Source organism: Epinephelus lanceolatus, chromosome 1, assembly GCF_041903045.1.
Source record: "Epinephelus lanceolatus isolate andai-2023 chromosome 1, ASM4190304v1, whole genome shotgun sequence".
In the NCBI taxonomy this organism is placed as follows: domain Eukaryota; kingdom Metazoa; phylum Chordata; class Actinopteri; order Perciformes; family Serranidae; genus Epinephelus; species Epinephelus lanceolatus.
Genome location: NC_135734.1, coordinates 28255096 through 28275933, shown reverse-complemented (window position 1 = coordinate 28275933; position 20838 = coordinate 28255096). Strand labels below are relative to the sequence as shown.

The 20838-nt window shown below is 42.2% G+C and overlaps 2 protein-coding genes across 16 annotated transcripts in view; one reads left to right on the top strand and one right to left on the bottom strand.

Annotated features, from left to right (window-relative positions):
• Positions 1-94: 94 nt before the first annotated feature.
• On the top strand, positions 95-6444 carry creld1a (CRELD disulfide isomerase 1a). Of its 3 annotated transcripts, none has more exons than XM_033627246.2 (6): positions 95-237; positions 2580-2778; positions 2871-2954; positions 4776-4871; positions 5001-5141; positions 5229-6444. In XM_033627246.2, the coding sequence occupies exons 2-6, from the start codon at positions 2598-2600 to the stop codon at positions 5453-5455; spliced, it is 729 nt and encodes a 242-aa protein (XP_033483137.2). In that variant the 5' UTR covers positions 95-237; positions 2580-2597; the 3' UTR covers positions 5456-6444. The 3 variants fall into 3 exon arrangements, with proteins under 3 accessions (XP_033483137.2, XP_033483138.2, XP_033483141.2); XM_033627247.2 differs by having other exon boundaries at positions 2496-2778; XM_033627250.2 differs by lacking the exon at positions 4776-4871.
• A 1753-nt stretch (positions 6445-8197) lies between these two features.
• The window catches only part of LOC117256943 (ELKS/RAB6-interacting/CAST family member 2), a 54119-nt gene continuing 41478 nt past the window's right edge, over positions 8198-20838 (bottom strand). For 8 of the 13 annotated variants that reach the window (XM_078168867.1, XM_078168879.1, XM_078168881.1 and 5 more), the window contains 7 exons: positions 20270-20430; positions 19352-19499; positions 18828-18866; positions 15563-16192; positions 13808-13875; positions 13507-13684; positions 8198-13378 (listed from right to left, as the gene is read on the bottom strand). In XM_078168867.1, coding sequence (XP_078024993.1) covers positions 13849-13875; positions 15563-16192; positions 18828-18866; positions 19352-19499; positions 20270-20430 — 1005 coding nt within the window. In that variant the 3' untranslated portion in view covers positions 8198-13378; positions 13507-13684; positions 13808-13848. The remainder of the gene's footprint in view (positions 13379-13506; positions 13685-13807; positions 13876-15562; positions 16193-18827; positions 18867-19351; positions 19500-20269; positions 20431-20838) is intronic. The other 5 variants (XM_078168874.1, XM_078168883.1, XM_078168890.1 and 2 more) reach the window with 1 other exon arrangement.

The following is a 20838-nucleotide window of genomic DNA, read 5'->3' as shown; positions in this document are numbered from 1 at the left end:
TTATTGGTGCGGTACAGTGTCAGTTTCAGGACACACAGGAGCGCTTGTTAAGTGCTTTAGAATATTTTGGAGGGGCGGTGCTATGAGGGTGTTGCATGCTTCGCCCGTCCCGGATGTTGGGTTTATTTTCTGTAATCAGATACGAAGGTGTGTTGAAGTGTCACAAGCGCGTCTCAGCTGTGTTTAAACTTTACTAAGGACGAAACGACCTAGACTCATTTGACGCTCATAGAGAAGGTAAAGAAACCCCTTAACTTAAGTCTGGAGTTTGTCATGAGGTACATTTAAATGATGAGTGTGTATTACTTGTGTAAAAGTACAGAAGTATTATTGGCATAAAGTACTTCTGTGGTAGTTTGATCTTAAATAAAGCATCATATTTTTTTTAAGCAGACCATGTGTCACGTAGATGTAATGGTCTTGTTTGTACTAAACAGAAGTATAAAGTTGCATGACATTAAAAAACTAAAATACCATGAAAGTCCTGCATTCAAAACCTTAAGTAATTATGTAAGGATTATCAGTAAAAGGTTCTTAAAGGAGCAGTGTGTAAGATTTTGGGGGGATTTAGTGATATCTAGTGGTGAGGATTGCAAATTGCAACCAGCTGAAACTTCTCCCAGTCAGGATTCCTGTAGTGTTTATCGTTCAGGAGGTTTTTATCAGGGGCTGAATTATCCACAGAAGTCTCTTCCTCTCCAAAACAAACAGACCTGGTGATTTAAACTGGTAAAAACAATGAATAAAGTAGTGTCACATTAAAAAAACAATGTTTTTCCAATGCTGCTTGTGGCAGAGGGGCTGCTAACTATAGTGGCTATCTAGAACCGGTGTTTGGTTTGTCCGTTCTATGCTACTGTAGAAACATGGCAGTGCAACATGCTGATGTCTAAGGACAAGGACTCGCTCCTTATGTAGATATAAACGACTCAAGTTATTTTCACACATACACATTAAACTTTAGGTAGCCTACTAGAATAATGTAATCAATTGCTTGTTCAGTCCACTAGATACATTTTGCTGCTGCAAAAAAGTGACTGAAGTGAGATGAACAGACTGACTTTTCATATTAGATAAGACAGACGTTGACAAAGTTTTTCTTCGGAGACATAATTTACAGTTGAATGAAAGGTAATAGATCACAATATATCGCAATATAATAATAATAATAACAATAATAATAATACATTTTATTTGTTAGGGTGCCTTTCAAGCCACTCAAGGTCACCTTACAGCAAAAATAAAACACAGCATACAAAACATCATACAATACATTAAAATAGAGGGGAAGACAGTACAACAGTGTAGTGCATATGATCAGGTGGAATGGGCAAGTCTGAACAGATGTGTTTTGAGTTTGGATTTGAACAGATTGACAGATGTGGTGTTGTGGAGGTCAAGGGGGAGTGAATTCCAGAGCTGGGGAGCAGAGCGGCTGAATGCTCTGCTCCCCATGGTAGCCAGGCGGGCGGGGGGAACGGAGAGGTGGGTGGAGGAAGAGGATCTGAGTGTGCGAGCTGGTGTGGCAATGTGGAGGAGGTCAGACAGGTATGGAGGGGCTAGGTTGTGAATGGCCTTGAAGGTGAGCAGTAAAATCTTGTATTGGATACGGTGTGTGATAGGGAGCCAGTGGAGCTGCTGGAGGACCGGTGTGATGTGGTGAATGGATGGGGTCCTTGTGATAATACGAGCTGCTCCAATATATTTTATTGCAATACTCAGCATATCACAGCTTATTAAAAATCGCAATAATATTGTAACGTAAATTAAGTATTGTGATGATATTGTATTGTGGATCCTCTGGTGGTATTACATTATGTTCCATTCTGACAATAGATCCCCCTAAATCCTGCACACTGGACCTTTAAAGTATGAAAGTATTGATTGTGCAGTAAAATGTTCCCTGCCAGTATTTTGCTGTTATATCTGATGTTTTGTATCAATATTACTGCTGTATTTATCTGTATGTTGCATTTTACTGCTACAGATGTTTAAGGTTGTGATCATTTTCACTCCTTTGTATACTGCTGGGTAGTTTATACTACAGCAATGCATCATGTTCTATAAGATCATCATATCTTTGTAGCATCACTGTCCTTTGAGAACCAAGTATCTCTAAAACTTTCATGGTGTCAGAAAAACAACCCTGTTTTCAGCATTGTGACGATGCAGTTTCCAGCTGATCCAAGAGGGTTTTAAAGAGTTTAATTAGCTTTAGAAGTAGGAGAATTTTCTCAAAACACAAAGGAACTCTTCATCCTTTAGTTTATCACAAACATTCAAAGTCAACACATGTTGAGATACATGGTTTTCACTGGACAGAACGGGGATGGAAAACTGAAATCTGTAAGAACCTTAAATTTGTACGTAAGTACAGTACTTGAGTAAATATACTTAGTTACAATGCACCACTGATGGGATATAAACTAAACTATATTTTGGGATTTTCCCAGAGGTGAAGCTTTTTTAATCCCTCTCATAATTTATGTTGCCAGCAATCTGTTCCTGGTTATTATACGATCCCAACTTGCAAGCATCTTTTAAAAACCTGGATGTGATATTTTGGATGATATAAACAGCTCTATCTTGCGGACCTGATGGGACAGATGGGAGTAAGGATGCTTCACAGGAGTCTGCTGCAGGCTGCGTGGCTGTGTTGTCTGTTGGCTGTTCAGGTGCACAGCTGTCCAGATGCCTGCAGTAAGTGTTCAGGCCCCCAAAACGACCAGTGTAAGGAGTGCAGAGCGGGATGGATACTTCATAATAACACCTGTGTAGGTACTGTATACAGAGCTCCTAGTCACATACATGTGTGGCGTTAGACAAGCAGTCTAATGTTCTAAATGTACATATGTTTTGATCTGTTTTAGATGTTGATGAGTGTGGCACTGAGCTGGGAATCTGTCCTACCAACACCTACTGCTTCAATACTGATGGGTCCTATGAATGCAGAGGTCAGTGGTTAGAAAGTGTAGAAGACACAGTATATGGCTCCTTCTACAGAAGTAAGAAAACAAGTCATTTGAGGATGTCACACAAACACTTAACAACCCCAGGGATCAGCATGCCCGGGTCCCCGCCCTTTCCTGCTGCCTGGCACCCAACGCACCCAACCCTGATTCCTGTCCCTGTGGGTGGTGGGCCCACAGGGCGGCGGCTCCATGTTACTTATTTGAGCTGAGCCCGACCAGGCCCCATGGCCCAAGGCCCAGCCACCAGACGCTTGCTGGCGAGCTCCTCCCCCAGGTCTGGCTCCAGGGGTGGTCCCCAGTGTCCCCATACCAGGTGCTCCAAGTCTAAATATGCCGTGTCATCAAGGTCTTCTTGAATCGCTCTTAGTCTTGCCCCGCCCCTGGGACCATTTTCCCCTGGGAGACCTTACCAGGGGCTATTAGCCGTGGACAACACAGCTCACAGGTTCACAGGGATATGCAAAACCCTCCACCGCTTTAAGGTGGTGGAGGGCGCTCAGAGTAGAGCCGCTGCTCCTTCACGTCGAAAGGGGTCAGTTGAGGTGGTTCGGGCATCTGATTAGGATGCCTCCTGGGTGCATCCCGTTAGAGGTGTTCCGGACATGTCCCACTGGTAGGAGGCCCTTGGGTAGGCCCAGGACATGCTGGAGGGATTACATATCTACCTTGGGAGCCCCCAGGAGGAGCTGGAAAGCGTTGCTGGGGAGAGTGACGTCTGGGGTGCTTTGCTCAGTCTGCTGCCCCTGCGACACGGCCTCGGATAAGCAGATAAAAATGGATGGATGAAAATATTAACTTTACACTGATATTAAAGAGAACAAATCAGCAAATCCAGACTTTTGGGAAGCTGAAACCAGCAAAGTACTGACATTATTTAACAGATACATGACTCAACTTTTTAAAAGATTGATGTCTGTTCATTTTCTGTTGATCTACTCACTGAGTGACTCATTGTTTCAGCTCTCATTCATAAAAATGGAGCTCCCAAATCTGACAAAAGGTGGTAGAAAGTTAACAGACAAGCCAAAAATATATCTGAATATATCAATAAACATTTTTGTTAATTGTTTAATTAAAATGTCTTTCCATTAATCTCCAATCTGCTGTTAAAAAAAGGCAAAAAAAGATTTTTTTTCTTTACCACCAACCAGTTGATAAAATGAATGAAAACTTCTGTCTTTCACTGCTTATTTTAGTTTTTCAGCTCTTCAGTTTTTTGTCTCAACACACATTTAATCATTCATCAGTGATCTATTTTTTCCCCATTTTTCTGCATCACATTTCCACTTTTTATGCCTTTGCACCTGCGACAGTCTTGGCCTGAGGCATTATGATTTTGGGTTGTTGGTCCATCTGTCCGTCCCATTTTCGTGAATTACATATATCAAGACACCTTGAGGGAATTTCCTCAGATTTGGCACAAACGTCCACCTGGACTCAACAATGAACTGATTAAGATTAGGTGGTCAAAGGTCACTGTGACCTCACAAAACACATTTTTAGCCCTAGAATTCTTATGCTAATTATTATTATTATGACACAAAGTGATGATATTTTATATCCAAAAGGTCAAAGGTCAACTGTACTGTGACACAATTAAGTCCAACAGCTTTGTGGCTTTTGATGATCACTGTGGGAGCTGTCCAGTAAATACAGTGTTGCATTTGTTCCCAACTAAGTAGCGCCATAGATGAGCTAAATATTAAATAATACTTCCTGTCTGATCTGATTGTGTTTTGTGGCATTTTTCGCTCATATACATTGTTTTGTAAATGAAGAAATGAGTGATCACTCTGTCCTCAGACTGTGACTCAGCCTGTGTGGGCTGTATGGGTAGCGGACCAGCACGCTGCAGGAAATGTGCCTCTGGGTACACACTGACAGGGCCCAAGTGTTTCGGTAATAAAGGATCTTTTTTTTAACTATTATTTCATCAGCATGCATTCATGTATTGCTCCTGAGGAGCTGCAGCAGTCTACAAGTCTCTGATAACATTACATCATGTGGCTGTTTTTTATTTTCTCACAGACATAGATGAATGTAGTGACAGGGTGCTTGCCTGTCACGGTCTGGATGAGATCTGTACCAACACAGAGGGCTCTTTCCGCTGCGACTGTGCTGAAGGATTCATCCGTAGGGACGGTGTCTGTGTGAAGAAGCAGCAGCCTTGTGAGCCTCATCACACACACACACACACACACAATCACATGACCTGACCTCAGTGCAACCTGTCACATGTTAATCTCCTCTGTGCAGGCGTTTCTCCTGTGCAGGAGAAAGGTCTGTTTGAGGATATCCAGGACGACGAGGTGGAGGTGCTGCAGCAGATGCTCTTCGGGGTGGTGCTGTGTGCTCTGGCCACACTGGCTGCGAAGGGAGATATGGTCTACACATCTGTATTCATGGGAGCAGTGGCAGCCATGGCAGGGTACTGGCTCTCTGACAGGGGAGACCGTTTGTTAGACAGCTTCCTCAAGACTTAAACATTTCAAGTGGCGCTGCTCGGCGAGGCTTTAAACAATCACTGCTCAGACAAAGCAGGTGAATCTTGTGCATTTACTGTACTTGCATTATGGACAATATAAGTCAGTGAAGTTGTGGCCTGAAAGGTGTTTATCAGTGTCACTTCTCTATATGTAACAGAAAGTATCATGGCAATCTTTTAACAATGGCTGTACCACCATGAAATAATACCAAACTCCAGAGTTGTATGATTATGCTTTAGGACAGACTTTGTGAATGTCAGTGTACAGAAAGCAAAATCCCTTCTTTCATATTTGAAGCCTTTTAATGACACTCAGGTTTTAGATGAAGACACCCAGAAGTGACAAATCAAATGTACCTGCAGCGTCTTTCTTTGCTGACAGTGTTATATTATTATATCATATTTTTAAGTGAAGGATTGATAATGATTCATTTTCTCACAGTTTTTAAACGTAGCAGAGCAAAAGGAGTATAGACATTTATTCCTGACATTGTAAATAGTATTTCAACAAAGCTAAATTCAAGGTCTATTTACCAGCTTTGTCTGAAGCATGGCAACTGTATTTCACTGTGGTTTGCTTTGTTGTCGTCACAAACCGCCATCACCGATGCAGACTGCAAGATGCAGTTAAAGTTTATCGGTTAAAGGGTAAGAAAAAGACTTTTGTACAATTGTCCGGCTGTTATATTTTCCTGTACGGAGCTGGAAGTTTTCAAGTAGCGACCTTGTTCTGGTATTTGGAGCCACAAACAAACAGTGTTGTCAGTTGTATTTTGATGAAAGAAAAATGTACAGCTTGCTTGAATGTTTGTGCAGAAACCGTGTTTTAGATTTGCTTCTTCTACTGTATCAATGACACTAATTGCACTCTCTAAATATAAAGTTGTATCATGTAAAATGTAGCATATGTTTAGCATAGTTTTCTCCATGTGCAAATTTGTCTTTAGTATATAAATCACTGAAATAAATATGTTCTTTGATATACCAGTATTGGTAGTTTTGTATCTTTTAATTAGTTTTTTTTATTTTTAGATTTATTTTATTATTAAGTTTGTTTTAGATTCAGTTTGTTAATGATACATTATTTTATGTGTTAAATAATGTAGCATTATTGAATTTTAAAGCCCAGGACTTTTGATGGTGAAATAGTTACCAGAATAATTTACCAATTTAGCTGAATTGTTGCTCCTCCTGTCATGTGGTTTAGTACAGGACTAGATTACTGTAATAAATAATGTAAAAATGAGATTGAAACTGATATAAAAATCAGTGCAAGATTTTAATTACTGGTGTGCTTGTTGTCATACCATGTATTTAAAGGGATACTTCACCCACAAAATGACATTTTGTAAGTCAGTCATGTTGGGTTACCTTGAACTTGTGAAAAAACGTTCTCTCAGTGGTTCCCAACTCGTGGGTAGCAGTCGATGGACCGCAAGTGACAAGTTTTTAGAAACACACTTTATTTTGAAGTACAGTATATTTCTAGCACACAGCTTTTATTTTGAAGTGCTGTTCCCTGCTATAGAGTGCTGTACAGCTACGTGACAGAAACAACAAAGTAGCACAACGTCATGGCCAAACCCAAGTATGACACTGAATGTATAAAACTGTTTGGACCTTGAACTCGTGACTCAGCAGAAATCTTGCCCCTGTGGCTGGAGCAGCTGGGAACCACTGCTTTATCTCACATGCTTCCACGGAAAACAGATAACATTGATTTATTGTTTGCCTTGGGACCATGTTCAACAACAGCAAAATTACACTAAAACATCCTTTTACAAACTCTCACACAACTCCTGCAGCATAATCCAAGTCTCTTATCCAGTCGTTTGCTCAGTACTTCCCAAACACATGCATTTTTAATTAAAAAAAAAACTCAGTACTGGAGTCTGGCTTTAAGGAGAGCATAGATGATGCATAAATGCTGCATCATAAATGTATGTATGAGTTTGTAAACAGATGTTTTGATATAGTTTTGCTGTGGTCCCAAATCAATCAATAAATTACTGATAAACTTCAATTAAAGGCCTGGTCCCCATTAAACGCCTAGTCCCTTTTACTAGCCTGGTGTGGCTACACATTTTGACAAATAAAGGCCTGTCTCAATTAGACGCCTGGTCTGGTTGCCAAGTAGTTTTATAGAAGTTCTTTGGATGTATAAAAGCAGGTTGTTGGCTACCTCAAATTATGTGTCCACTATTCGATTATCCTGTAAGTTCTTCATATCCCTTTAGTCCATAAGAGTCCTCAGATCAAAAGAATCAAAAGGTTTTTTCATAAAAATTAATCCAAGTTGTGAGTATTGTTTTAACAGGATAAAGTGGGTGCTGTAACTCTCTCTCCCTCTGATGTGTTGTCTATCAAAGCTAGATCAAATGAATGATTCATAATTGATATTTAATCTGAAGCCTAATTTCTAAACATGTAATATTCATACTGGTTTAAATAAACAATTTGATTGTATTTCCTGATCTTTGCTGAGCAACAGTTTTGTGTGAAAGGAATTAAAGGCCCACCCAAATATAGGCCTGTTGATTTCAGTGATTTAAACAAATAATACCCATGGCTATTAATTAAAGTTTTACGGTAATATGGTCGCCATTTTCAGTGGAGGCACAGAGGAAAAACAAAGGTTTCCTTTAAGTTGTACACCATGACAGTATTAGTACTAGAAATGGCTAGAATTAACTAATATGATTTAACTTATTTTAACTTCTAATAGAAAATGACAAACAGAGACAGAAAGAAAGTCACCTTTATTTGATGGATATAAACAAGCTGGCCAACACTCAATAGTAATATTCTGATACAGCACATACAATAGCAAACTGGGGCACTGAGGACAGCCTTCTAGGTTTAAAAAACAGAAAACATCACAGAGTATCCATGCTTCATTCAAAACTTTGACTCAGTCTCGCTTTTTTTTCTCTAGGGACTTCCTCTGATAAAGTTCTTTTTTTAAATAGATTTTTCTCTTGTGCATCCATAACACACACAGACACACACACATACGCACACATACACACACGTACCGACACATACCCACACCCATAAAAGCAGCTACGCGCTCACGCACGCACGCACGCACACCTCTCTCTTTTCTGTATACATTTACACAAGCAACCCCAAAAACATGCTGCACTCTCACAAAACTGCACAGGCTGTCTACTAAGGGGACACAGTAAGTGAGACACACATCACTCTCAAACACAACGTCACACCGTCACGATGCAGATGCAAGTAATGAATGAGGAAATGATGCTCGGTGGGAGGGTAGCTCACGTTCACACAAGTAAATCATTCAGCATGCTGGACACTCACATTTAACTTGTTCCTAGGTCTTTACTGTACAGCTCGAAACATTTACTTATACAAATAGTACAGTCTCAAACTGGCATATTCAATAAGCTGAAACCATAGAAAAAATAAAGCTCAAACTCAAATACAAAAATGACGAATAAAAAAGTAAACACAACATTTGTTCCGTCAAAACAAAAAATGTTTCTGGCATTGGTCACAGTGATTTGTTTAATCCAAAGTTTTCAGCGACATACAGTAAAAGAAAAACAAACCTGTGTAAGAACAATAAAGTGAAAATGTATGTCAGGCTTTTCAGACGTATTTCTCCAAGGCCTTTTGAGAATTACCGGTGATCCTACAGGCCTTTCAACGCGAGTCTTCCTACAGGGCTGCTTCTAGGCACAGATGCAGACTCGACTTCTTGACTCCACCTCACACGGAATGCGATGTCAGTCATTCACAGCCGGGATTAGTCTTTCGTCTAAGCCCAGGAAACCAGCCCCAGCCTCTAAGCCTCTCTGTCTCCGAAACCTTTCTTTTTTTTTTTTTTTTTTTTTCCTTGACACAACGTTGAGAAATTGCTCTGCATAGAGAACAGGAGATTATCCTTACATCATCGCTTTCAGTTGGCACATTATGTAAAAATCAGCATGCATGGGCACAATTGAAATGTTTCATGTTTTCTACCATGTGAATCATATATGGTATTTCATGGTAGGAGAACCCCCTACTTCAAGTATTCAGTAGATAAGGACCTGAAAATGGAGGATTCGTACTCCGCCCCCCTGATGGTGAAGTGAGAGGATTTTTGCTCCTCTGTCTGTTTGCATTGTCTTCCCTTTTTGTTTTTTTTAAAACATTTTTTTCAGGACCTTTCTCGTAACATTTGTAAACACAAACACGAAAGTTTCACACAATCTGTTGATTCTTGGTCAGTGACAGGAGCTGTAAAGGTTCACACGTGAAAGCGGACACGCAGGAGGCGACGCGTGGATCGCCTCAGGGTTTTGTGGAAGATGGGGTAGATGGAGAGACATTTATATACAAAGATCAACACTTGGCCATATACGTGAGACACACAGGCACCATGAGGGGAGGGAGAGAGGAAGTAGGGGATTGTAACAGTCTAATTCAATTTTTCACTATACTGCAACGATGCGTGTTGGTTTTTCTACTTAATCAGCTGTCACGGTCACGTATATGTCACCACTTCTGTTTACAAGACAACGACGACGACAAAAGAAATGCATCCCGACAGAGTCACTCAAACCTCCACTTGGATGTTAAACGTGATAGTCCTCACTCACAAGTGCAAGTTTCTGCCTGCTGAGAGCAGCAGACATAATCTCATTGCTACTTATGTGAGCTGCAAAATTCAGTCTTTTTTTTCTCTGTTGTTGTTGTCACCACAGGCCAAGTGGCGTTCAACTGAATGTTTTCACATTGAAGAAAGGAATGTAATAATGTCATCTTTTCTAGACGTCTACACAGATTTGGATACACTGTTCTACTTCCCACAAACTGCTCTAAAGCTCTTTTTTTGTCTCTTTTTGGGCTGTCCTGTGTCTTCAGACAGGGAATGTTACTTGCTGCTGAGGGGCTTTTCTCACAATGCACAAATCAGAGGAAAATCACACCACTCAACGCTCTAAATAAAGACATCTCTCTGACCTCCAGCCAGTTAGAAAAATAACCATGAAGAAGAAAACATATATTATCTTGTCAGTTTGAAACGATTTTCTGACCACGTATAGACACACTATAGATTTCTCTCTATATGTATAATATATGCATATCTATCATATATGTGTACAGTTTTTACGAGGCACAGGCCACCTTGTTGAGAAGGAGAAAACAAGTCACTATGTTCAGGGGAGGTCACACAGACTACTGCTGGAAGAGGAGAGTTACGAGGGAAAGGGGAGAAGGAGCATACTGTAGGTCAGAGACTGGGGTGTCACTGGTACAAACAGACCTGCAGGGAAAACATCTATTGAACATCCTCCACTTCGTCGTCTATAATGTATTTATAGTAGCAGTATTTATAGAGGGAGATCACCTCTGTGAGGGTCTTGAAGTGATTGTTGCTCACAAAGCCCCCGAAGGTCAAATCGTATGTACAAAGCAGTCTTTTACAGTTGTTTGTGAAGCCCATTGTGGGATCGAGTCCCTCGACTGTAAAAGGACTAAAAGATGCTCTTGACCAGGTCTTCTGACACCATTTAGTTTGAGCACCAGCAGAAGCACCATTAGTAAAAATTCCTGCAACACGGACGAGGTGCATAGGTGCATAGTCTCGGAAACTCAAAATAATCGGATTCATGAGTAGTTTCTGACCGCTCTCTTGGCCGCTCTGATTGGATGGTTAATTACACTTTGATTGAGGAATTCGACTCAGGATGGGGAAATAAAAATACACTCACTCTATATTGACATCTGCATAGATTGATTATTTTTTTGACTACTTCTGATTAAAATGAGGTAACATGAAGAGAAACACCGTTGGCACCCGCAGCCTTGAGGCTAAAACAAGCCCAAGAACTGGAGGGCCCTGCTCGTGCAGCCAGGGAAACCCCTATGATGCTGCAGGCAAGGCTAAAGGCGTACTACCAGTCAGCTCCAAGCTCTTCCTTTTACCAACAAGAAATGACAACAAAAAAAACAAAAATCTGGGGCCAGATGCATAAATCTCTGTGTGGATTTACGACTAAAACTGTGTACGCACACGCATTCTTTTCGTCGCATTTATGAAGCCACGCGTACGCACATTTGTGGTTTATAAATCTCTTTTTCCACACCCACGGCCCACCATAAATAGATATAGAAACACCCTTGAAAATCCCTTTGCATATCGATACTTTCACCAATCGTTAGATCTGTCAATGACAAATACAGTAAAGAAAGTGCAGTTTCACCGACTGTGCCAGAGCAGCCGTTATTACCATAGAGCGTATAAAATAATGGACATAGCTACCGTGATGTCACCCACTGGTTTGTGGACTAATGTTTTGATATCACGGCAGTTGCCATCCAGGATTTTTAGAGCCAGAAGTGACCACATGTGGACGAGAGGGTGGAGCTGTGGAGGAGCGAGGGGTGATCTGACTCATAGATTGTAGCAAAGCCCCGTATACAGCCTGTCACTTAGGCTGCCACGCCTCAATAATGCATAACTTGGAGCCTTAGTAAAATGTAAATGGGTGAGTTTTATAAAAATTCACCCCCGCACAGTTGTCACGTATGTTGAGATTAGCTAAAGTGACGAAAACAATTTTTTTGCGCCAGGCTGTAAACGTGTTTATTTCCACTGAGAAGTGTCAATGGGAATTGACTGGCTTTCGGAATCGGCCTCAAGTGGCCATTTGAGGAACTGCAGTTTTTGGCTCTTCGCCTTTGGCTTAATTTTTCAGCCCTCGAGTTTGCTGTTTGATCTTTCCGCACGGCTGTGGATATTTGTATGTCTGAACCTCAGTCTTAATCATCATTATTATTAAATGTCAGAAGGATGATCAGTGATTCATTCACATAGCGCTCATGTTGAAACTGACTTTATAAAGTGCTTTATAACAATAAAATTAAATGATCATTAACAAGGAGATGAATGTAAATTAAAATAATGATGAGTTCATTACTAACCAATAATTTAAATTAACTTTATATACGTGCCTGTGATTGATATTTTGCAGAATGCTGTGCAGCCTGCAAAATAAGACAATCAGTGAAACTAGCAAACAACCTAAAAACATTGTCTCTTAACTTATCTTTAATCTCGTCCTTATCATTTCACCCGCAGCTATCTCAGCTAAAACCACGTGTACGCCTGTCTGAGGAATGCGTGAGCTGGGCTCACTCTCACCGCACATTCTTCCTTTATAAACACCAGTTTATGTGTGCGAAAAGGCGTTCTGTGCACACATATCGTTTCTGCATCTGGCCCCCAGTGTGTGGAAAAAGCAATTCAAGAGTTACTACATCACTTTTAGAAATGCATAACATGAGCCTCTATAGAAATGGAGCGTGTGTGGGGCATGTATAAAGGTAAAAAAGAGGTCACTGTGTGCCACAAAGGGTAAAACAGCTCATCGACACGATCAGATGATTACAACTACAGAAGAGTCATGAGGGTCATGACAGCCAGGCAGAGGGGTCAGATGTCACCGGGTGGGTCAGCAGGGCAGTGAGGATCGAGAAACCATGACAGAGTCAGATGGGGGAGCCAACCAGAGCCAGAGGAGTCAGTCAGGCAGGTGAAACAGACAGCGAGACAACCATCATCTTGAATCAACCACAGGAAGGAGGATGAGGAACGAATACTGGGCTGGCGGACAGTCATGAGATCTCTGTAGGTAGGATCAAGAGGGCGTGGTTGGCCTGAAGAGGTGCAGTGTTCAGCAGGTGACAGACAGGTGAGGTGACCTCCGGGAGACCTCTGAATCAGGGCTGCCATGTTGATCACAGGCCCTGTCCAAGCAAGAATCTGACACAGAGCACATCTGTCCCTCCATCGGCATCAACATCTGTCTATTTCCTTCCGGTTCAGTCCTGTATCTGTGATCCTGTACGGAGGAAGTAGACGATGTCTGCTCCTGTTCACACAAAGAAGGAGGTCCCAGGTCACCTTGAGCAGGAAATGAGGAAGAACACTGTGTAAGTCGCTGTTTGGAAATGTATTAATGTAACTGAATAAATTCATTCTGTGGTTTATTATACATTATGTGTGTCTTGATATGAAATATTTGAAATTACCTGCTCAGCTGTCAGTCTCCCTGCATGACCTGCACACCTGAGCGCCCCCTCCTCTTCCCAGGAAAATAAACAAAGGTCCCATTGCTGAGTGCTGATTGAGTGGAGGTAATTAATGTTTGGTCGGGTAGTGTTTCAACATCATGGCATGGCTGTGCTCCTCCAGTAGTGACTGAATCATCTGAATGTGAGAGAAAAAAAATCGTCACGCAGCCGCTTTTTTTATAATGAAAATACAGCAAACACTGCAGGCAGAGAGGGAAACTGAGAATCATAAAGTCAGAAAGTCTTAAATATATCTCACCCCTCAAAACAACATTAGAACTTTGGTTGTCACAGCAAGGATTATGCCCAAATGCCCTCGTCGTCATCCTGTTAACGGCAGGTCAACAGCAGCAATATGCATAACGAGAGTAGACAGAAAGTAGAGTAAGTGCAGATCAAAAGACATCACTGGGACGGCAGACAGTGTCATAAAAAAATAAGTGTTCACAAGTAAAAGTTCCTCTCCTGGCGTTGATAAAACCCCTCAAAACTCACCTCTGTTCATTAAAATTATATATCTAGAGGTTTTTTCCATGACAGAAAATCTTTCATGCTTAAAAATGAAATAGCTGTAACCCTATATCTTGGCCTTATTTAATATGCGCAGATCTATGAACATGCAAATTGGTCCCCTCCTTTATCTCCACCAGCTGCTCACCTGCAGCTCTACTACGATATTAAACAGCTAATAATGTGTTGCTAATGTTAGAGCCTATTCAGACTTGGTATTAACATGCGTCTTAGGTGATAGGATCACAGGTGGACGGCTCTAAGTCTGTTTACACCTGGCATTAGAACGCATCTCCACGTGTGTCTCTAGTGACCATACGTGATATGATCTCACTTCCCCGCTCTATATGCAAATAAACACATACACATTTGCAAGGATCAAATATGTTGTTTTTAAGTGCTGTGTCTGTGAATGCTGAGAGTTATAGTGAAGCCGATTTGTGTAGTTGTGTTTGAAACTGTCCCTATTAAGCCATGTTTAATGTGTGTTTTGGGTGTGTTTTAAATCAACTAACTTTACAACATACAGAAACCCAGCTGCTGACTAGTGTTTTGGAGGTGTAACTGCAGAGTGACACAGAAAGACCACCGCACAAGTACGAATGCTAACAATGGTGTAGGCTATGTGCGTAGGCTACGGTGTAGGCTCTGCATAGAGCTGACACACAAGTATAAATTCCGCTTAACTGTTAGCACCACAGATCTCAGGTTACCTAACAGCTAATAACAAGTTGTTTTGGCATCAATGTGAGTTTGTTAGGACCGTTTAACAGCTGCTGCTGTGTTAGCTTTTGTTAACCCGGTAGACGTTGAACTAACATTCACCGGGAGGAGAACAGCTAAGGGTATGGTTCTTTAGTTCTGCGTCTACCAGCAGCAGGCAACAGAAAGGGAGTCGGCAAGGGCGTCAGCTGAGTAGGCAGTTCTTTAGTGTGGCCAAGGACACATTAAAGTACACACTGCTAAAAGAATGGGGCCATATGCGGCCAAGAACTCCTTCAAATGTGGTCTGAGCAACTGGATCTCAAGACAAATTGAGGATGCATTGGATGCATAAATAGCTGTACTTAAAGCTGTCCACTTGTGACTGATCACCCAAATCACATGTCAACACCAGGTGTAAAGCCTGTATAGCCTTAGAAAAAACTTGTTCCCAATCGCCAGCACTGACAAGCTGAAGTGAAAGTAAAGCTTAGCTTGCAAAACACCGGGCTTCTTCTCTGATACCTCGCTAGTTAACAGGATTGGTTCCTTAGGTATGTGACATATGAAACCCTGATTGTCAGAAACCCTGTCTTGCAGTTCTGAGTCAGAAATGCTCAGCCATGGCGTTGATTGCCTCTTTCAGTCATGATATGCTTTGTAGCTTATAAAAAACACCATATGTAAATGTTGACAAGGTTAAAAACTTGATCTTTCATGTGCTGAGTAGTTGCAATGATGCTTGGCAGCAATTTTACAGGGTTACTTTGATTAGTGAATTACAACACAAATGAAATCTGACCTGGTCCTGGGCAGGGCGGTGACCAGCATGTGGGGGTCCTCGGGCCGGCCCTCCACGATGATGGGGCGATGGGTGACGTGGATGCTGGGCGTGGTGCGGGTGCTGTGGGTGCTGAGGGTGTTGAGGGTGTTGAGGGTGTTGCGGGTGCTGGGGATGTGGATGTTGGAGGTGGGGTCCTTGCTGGGGAGGGCCGTGCGGGTGCTGAGGGTGAGGGTGCTGCGGAGGGGCATGTCCGTGTGGGTGCTGTGGAGGATGCTGTGGGTGCTGTTGGTGGGGGTGTTGGGGCTGTGGGGGGCGTGGGTGCTGTTGGTGCTGGGGAGGCGGTTGGGGGTGCTGGGCGTGCTGCTGGGGGTGCTGTGGGTGCTGAGGGTGAGGGTACTGAGGTTGTGGCTGCTGTGGGTGTGGGTGCTGCTGGGGGGCTTGCGGGTGTTGCGGGTGCTGTGGGTGCTGCGGATGCATGGCGTGTGGATATGGAGTCTGCTGGGCGTGGGGAGCGTGGGGAGCGTGGGGGTACTGCGGCTGGGGCTGTGGCTGAGCGTGTGGGGGCTGTGGCCCAGGGTGGTGAGGACCGTGCGGATGATATTGCTCATCTTCGTAGTTGTCGGCTATCAGCTTCATTCTGCTTTGTGTCTGTGGAAAGAGGAAAGCGGTCAGTGCGTGATGATCTGCAGCTGTTAGAAAGAGACATTATTCCCTCACAATGAACATCAAATGAAATAATGACTGGACAGAGCACATATTTTCAGTATATGTGGGTTGACATAAAAACAACAACACCTTACAGTGTAATACAATCCAGCACAATAACCATGCAAGCAACACTGAGGCTTAAACTTTTTTTCTCTCAGACTTCAGCTGTTGATTCATCTCTGCAGTCATATTAAGGTCACTGTGACTTTGTTTAGAAAATACATTTTGAAAGGAAAAGTTCAAAATTTTGGGATATACGCTCATTCACCGTCTTGCTGAGTTAAAGGTTCTGCGTGCGACATTTAGAGCAGTAATATATCAGCAAAACCACTATTTGCTATGGAAAAATAAAGTGGGGTAACGGCGTCCTGAGCAGAGAATGAAGTCACGCTCCCTCTGTGTGTGTTGTTATCCAAGCTCCTCTGTGGTTTGTTGTGGTAAGCCGGTCGGATGGCGCATGCATATTAACGCTTGTGTGTATCCCATTGGCTAGCTCATCGCAACCAATTCGCCCTCAGTGTTGCCAACTTGGCGACTTTCTCACTAGATTTGCTGATTTTTCTGATCCTCTTTGTGACTTTATTTCTAAAAGGCAACCAGCGACAAAATTAACGACTTATTCAGACAATCAGGGAGATTGAATCAGAGATATATAATTTTGTAATTCAAAATTCAGTTCAGTTGTAGTGAGTTTCTATGGTTAGGTTGACGCTCTCGCTTGTTGGACTGGATGCACCAGGAAGTTGTGCACGAGTGATGCATGGGTCAGAGTGTTTTTAAAACCCAAATAAATCCAGGCCTGTTATGAGAGCCAATCTGCCTTAACTGACCCACAAATATATGTCTTAATCAGTGACCCGAAACCGACCCATAAACCCGCAAACTGGAGCTGAAAGTTTCTGCTAATAAAAATCACTCATTACAGCCTACTTGCTGTTGCTCTACTGCATGTAATTTCCCGTAAATATCACACTGTAAAACATGTGTTTTCTGTCAGAAGACAGCAAGTACTCACTTATCTTATAAGTGGTTACATCTTAAGTGTGATCTCGAGCGCACAGCTGATATCCTGCGTGGTTTGTTTACATAACGTTAGAGAAATGCATATTTAACGGATTCAGTGTGGACAGAGAGGCTCTTGCTTGCTTGCTGTTAGGACACAGTGTTAGACCTACATATATTTTTATCAGACATTACAACCAGAGAGATTTCAACAACCCATATCTGACCGCAACAGATGGAGAACAGAGAGCCTGAGCACATGATAAAGCTGCTTGCTGTGTGAGAGAGTGGCAGAGAAGGAGGAAGAGAAGGTGAACGACTGCACAGTGTTTCTTTAGGTTATTAATAACTGGGTCAGAGTGCTGTTTTGTCACTTAATGACCCACCTGCCCGAAACCTGCATTATTTTCTGACAAGGTTACCCAAACCGCCCGACCTTGCACACATCAGTATGGCACACCATAGCTCTAATGCCATTCACATGTATTGTTGAGGATTTTTCTATTGAATACTTGCATTAATGCGCAAGGACGTCACCAATATGCTATGAAGCGAATTATGTCATTTGGCAACCTTTAGCAACATTTGGAACTTGTGCTAGCTAATGTTGTCCTAAGACAGTTGGCAACACTGTTGGCACTGTGGTCATATGGCGGTTACCTTTGATATTGGGACGGCGGCAGCACGGCAGTGTAGCGTCCATCCTCCAGTAACCCTCTGATTAACACTGTTAGCTGTGTCAGCACCGTTACCGTTGTTTAGCAGTGTTTACGGAGTTAGCGCCTTTAGCTAGCTGCCAGCTCAGCCGCCACCAGGTTTAGAACCATGTCCACACAACTCATACGCTCTGATTTAAGCAGCCCCTTTAAATACGAAGACTGATACCACTCTGTACACTACATACAAAGCTACAGTCGGCAGCTGATTAGCTTAGCTTAGCATAATGACTGCAAACGGGAAAACAGCTAGTATGACTCTGTCCAAAGGTGACAAAATCCACATCCAGCATCTCTAAAGCTCAATAATTAACATCTTATATTGGTATGAAGTGACTTCCTGCCTCTCTGCTGTTTCAGCGGCTTTATGCTAAGCAAAGAAAACTGTCTCCTGTAGTTTATTTACTGTATAGATGTGAGACTGGTGTAGTTCAACTCATCTAACTCTAAAGTAAGCGTATTTCCCAAAATGTTGAACTGGTCCATGTTGATGTGGGTCTACGTATAACCACTCTTTCTCTTTACAAATGCACTTTCCTTTCATTATGTAAAGTTTGTTATCAGGTTCAGGCTGCTATTCAATGTCATGTTAAGTGTAAATTGATTACACAAGCAGCTACACATGTGAGTCATGTCAAATAACAATTAGTAGTATATGTTACATTTTATGGAGGTCTGACAATCAACATCTTCAAAATAATTTCTCAAGGCTGATAGGGCACCTTACAGAGACACAAGAGGCCATACTGTCGCTGCCTGAATTCCTGCTGTATTACTCATACTAGAGCCTTTAATTTCAAGTGAGACTCAAGCCAAAGACTTGAGGCTTGACTTGGCTGCTGCGAGACTTCACTTACTTGAGACTTGACTCCTTGAAGACCTGACATGACTTGAGGCTTGAAAGCAAGAACATTTAAGACTCAAGTTTGGACGTGGTAAACACACCTTGAATATTACATTATCAGGCCTATGCACTGCATGGATTTGACCTCAGCTATACAAATGAGCACAGCTTTGATAGCAAACTATCAAAGCTCAAATGAAATGTCATGTTAATGGCCAGAGAAGAGTTGCAATTGACTTGCAATTTGCAAATGGGAACTTGTAGATTGACTTGGACCTGTGTGGATGACTTGAGACTTGACTTGCCCATAAAAACAGCTCTGACTCATACACATTTGAAATGAGACACACTTGGGGAAAAAAAACTGAGCTAGCAAAGAGGATCAGTGACCATGCGTGTGCACCACCCCCTGTAGATGAAATGGAAAAAATGGCTAGTTGCCTTGTGCAGCAACATTTTTCTTTTTGATTAACGTTGCCTTGGCAACCAGCTACAGAGCAGACAGAAATTTCCTTGACATTGTGCTGCAGTACTAACGTGTTGTTTGAGCTGGTGCATCAGTTTGTCCCGCTCCCTCTTGAGGGCCAGCACCTCCTCCTGGGTCTTCTTTTTATTGGAGGCAGACAGTTCAAGCAGTGCAATATTAGCATCTTTCTCACTGATGGCTGCCAGCAGAGCTTGTTGCCTGAGGAAGAAAAACAACATTATGTCATCAGTACTTATATTCAATAAAAAACAGAAAGAACATTAAAGGTATGTAGGTAGGTACTTAAGATATATAGATCATACTGCATCAGTTTAATTTAACCACTTCAATATCAGATGCTGTTTCAGTGGAGGTTAAACTACTTATGGCTGTGATCCAGCTTCAGGAGCCAGATGATGATCAATGACAAAAGTCAAGTCACTCAAAAATCTGATTGTTCTCCTGCACACGATGGAAGGAAATCAGCCTCACAATTTGAATTCAGAGTTCAGTCAGATTACTTTAAATACAGTCAGTCACCAAATACAAATTACATGGCTTTTTTTCTTATTGGAAACGTAACCTATTGGATTACAGAAACATGTAAGCTAATCTAAGCACTTTTGGAAATTAAACATTAGAAATGCTGCACTATATACTGACAAAGATGGACACAGCCACAAAAATTTGAGTTCCATAAATAAAAAGACTGCTGCTGCCTGAACCCTGCATCTTGATCGAACCTGCGGCTGCTGCAACAAGGACATAACCTTTTGTACATGGGGCATCTGCTCTACCCATTGAGCCACTGGGCGCCCCACATACATTGTTTCTAACCTCAAATGTTTACAAATTTGGTAGATAGTTTGGGGAGAATTTCTGTGTCCACACAAGAAATGAATCCATGTCATAGCCAGAAACACACCAAGAGAAGTGAAATTTTGGGCTGTGGTTGTGAGGCTGACATCAAATGTCATGATGGCACTAACTTCATCTCCAGTATCTCCTCCAGCTGTTTCCTGCGCTCCTGTCTCATGTTGGTTAGGTGGCCGTCCCTCTCCTGCAGCGACTGCTGTGTGGAGGAGAGACGCTGCTTGGTGGAATCCAGCTCCTGCCTCGTCCTCTCCAGCGTGTTCATCAGCTCCTCCAACTGTGTTATAAGGGAGCGCACACCAAATGTATAAATAAGACACAGAGACACAGACCTGTCCAGACATAGTTCATTAATAAAGTGTTAAACCATATTGCAGGTCAATACACATCTAAAACTAATGAAGTCTAATTCAACAGTCCCATAACAGGGGTGGAGCCAGATGCTGTAAACATCCAGGGCTCAGTCCAAACTGAGGGGGATCGGAGGGCATGCTGCCCCAGGGAGAAGCAGCTGTATGCATTATTTTTGAAGCCATTTCAGATAATAGAATACCCCCCAAAAAATCTAACAATTTTAGGAAAAACATGACAATTGCCAAAAAAAATAAAAATCAGTGAAATTCAACTTACTACCTGAGGGCCAAAACAGGCCTGCAATATTGTGCTGGGTGGCCCACCAACAATT

Excerpts from the sequence above, each read along its gene's own strand:
- creld1a (XM_033627246.2), top strand. The coding sequence starts at position 2,598 with ATGGGACAGATGGGAGTAAGGATGCTTCACAGGAGTCTGCTGCAGGCT. Across the intron at positions 2,779-2,870 it reads TCATAATAACACCTGTGTAG|ATGTTGATGAGTGTGGCACT; the intron begins GTACTGTATACA and ends GATCTGTTTTAG. Across the intron at positions 4,872-5,000 it reads GACAGGGCCCAAGTGTTTCG|ACATAGATGAATGTAGTGAC; the intron begins GTAATAAAGGAT and ends ATTTTCTCACAG.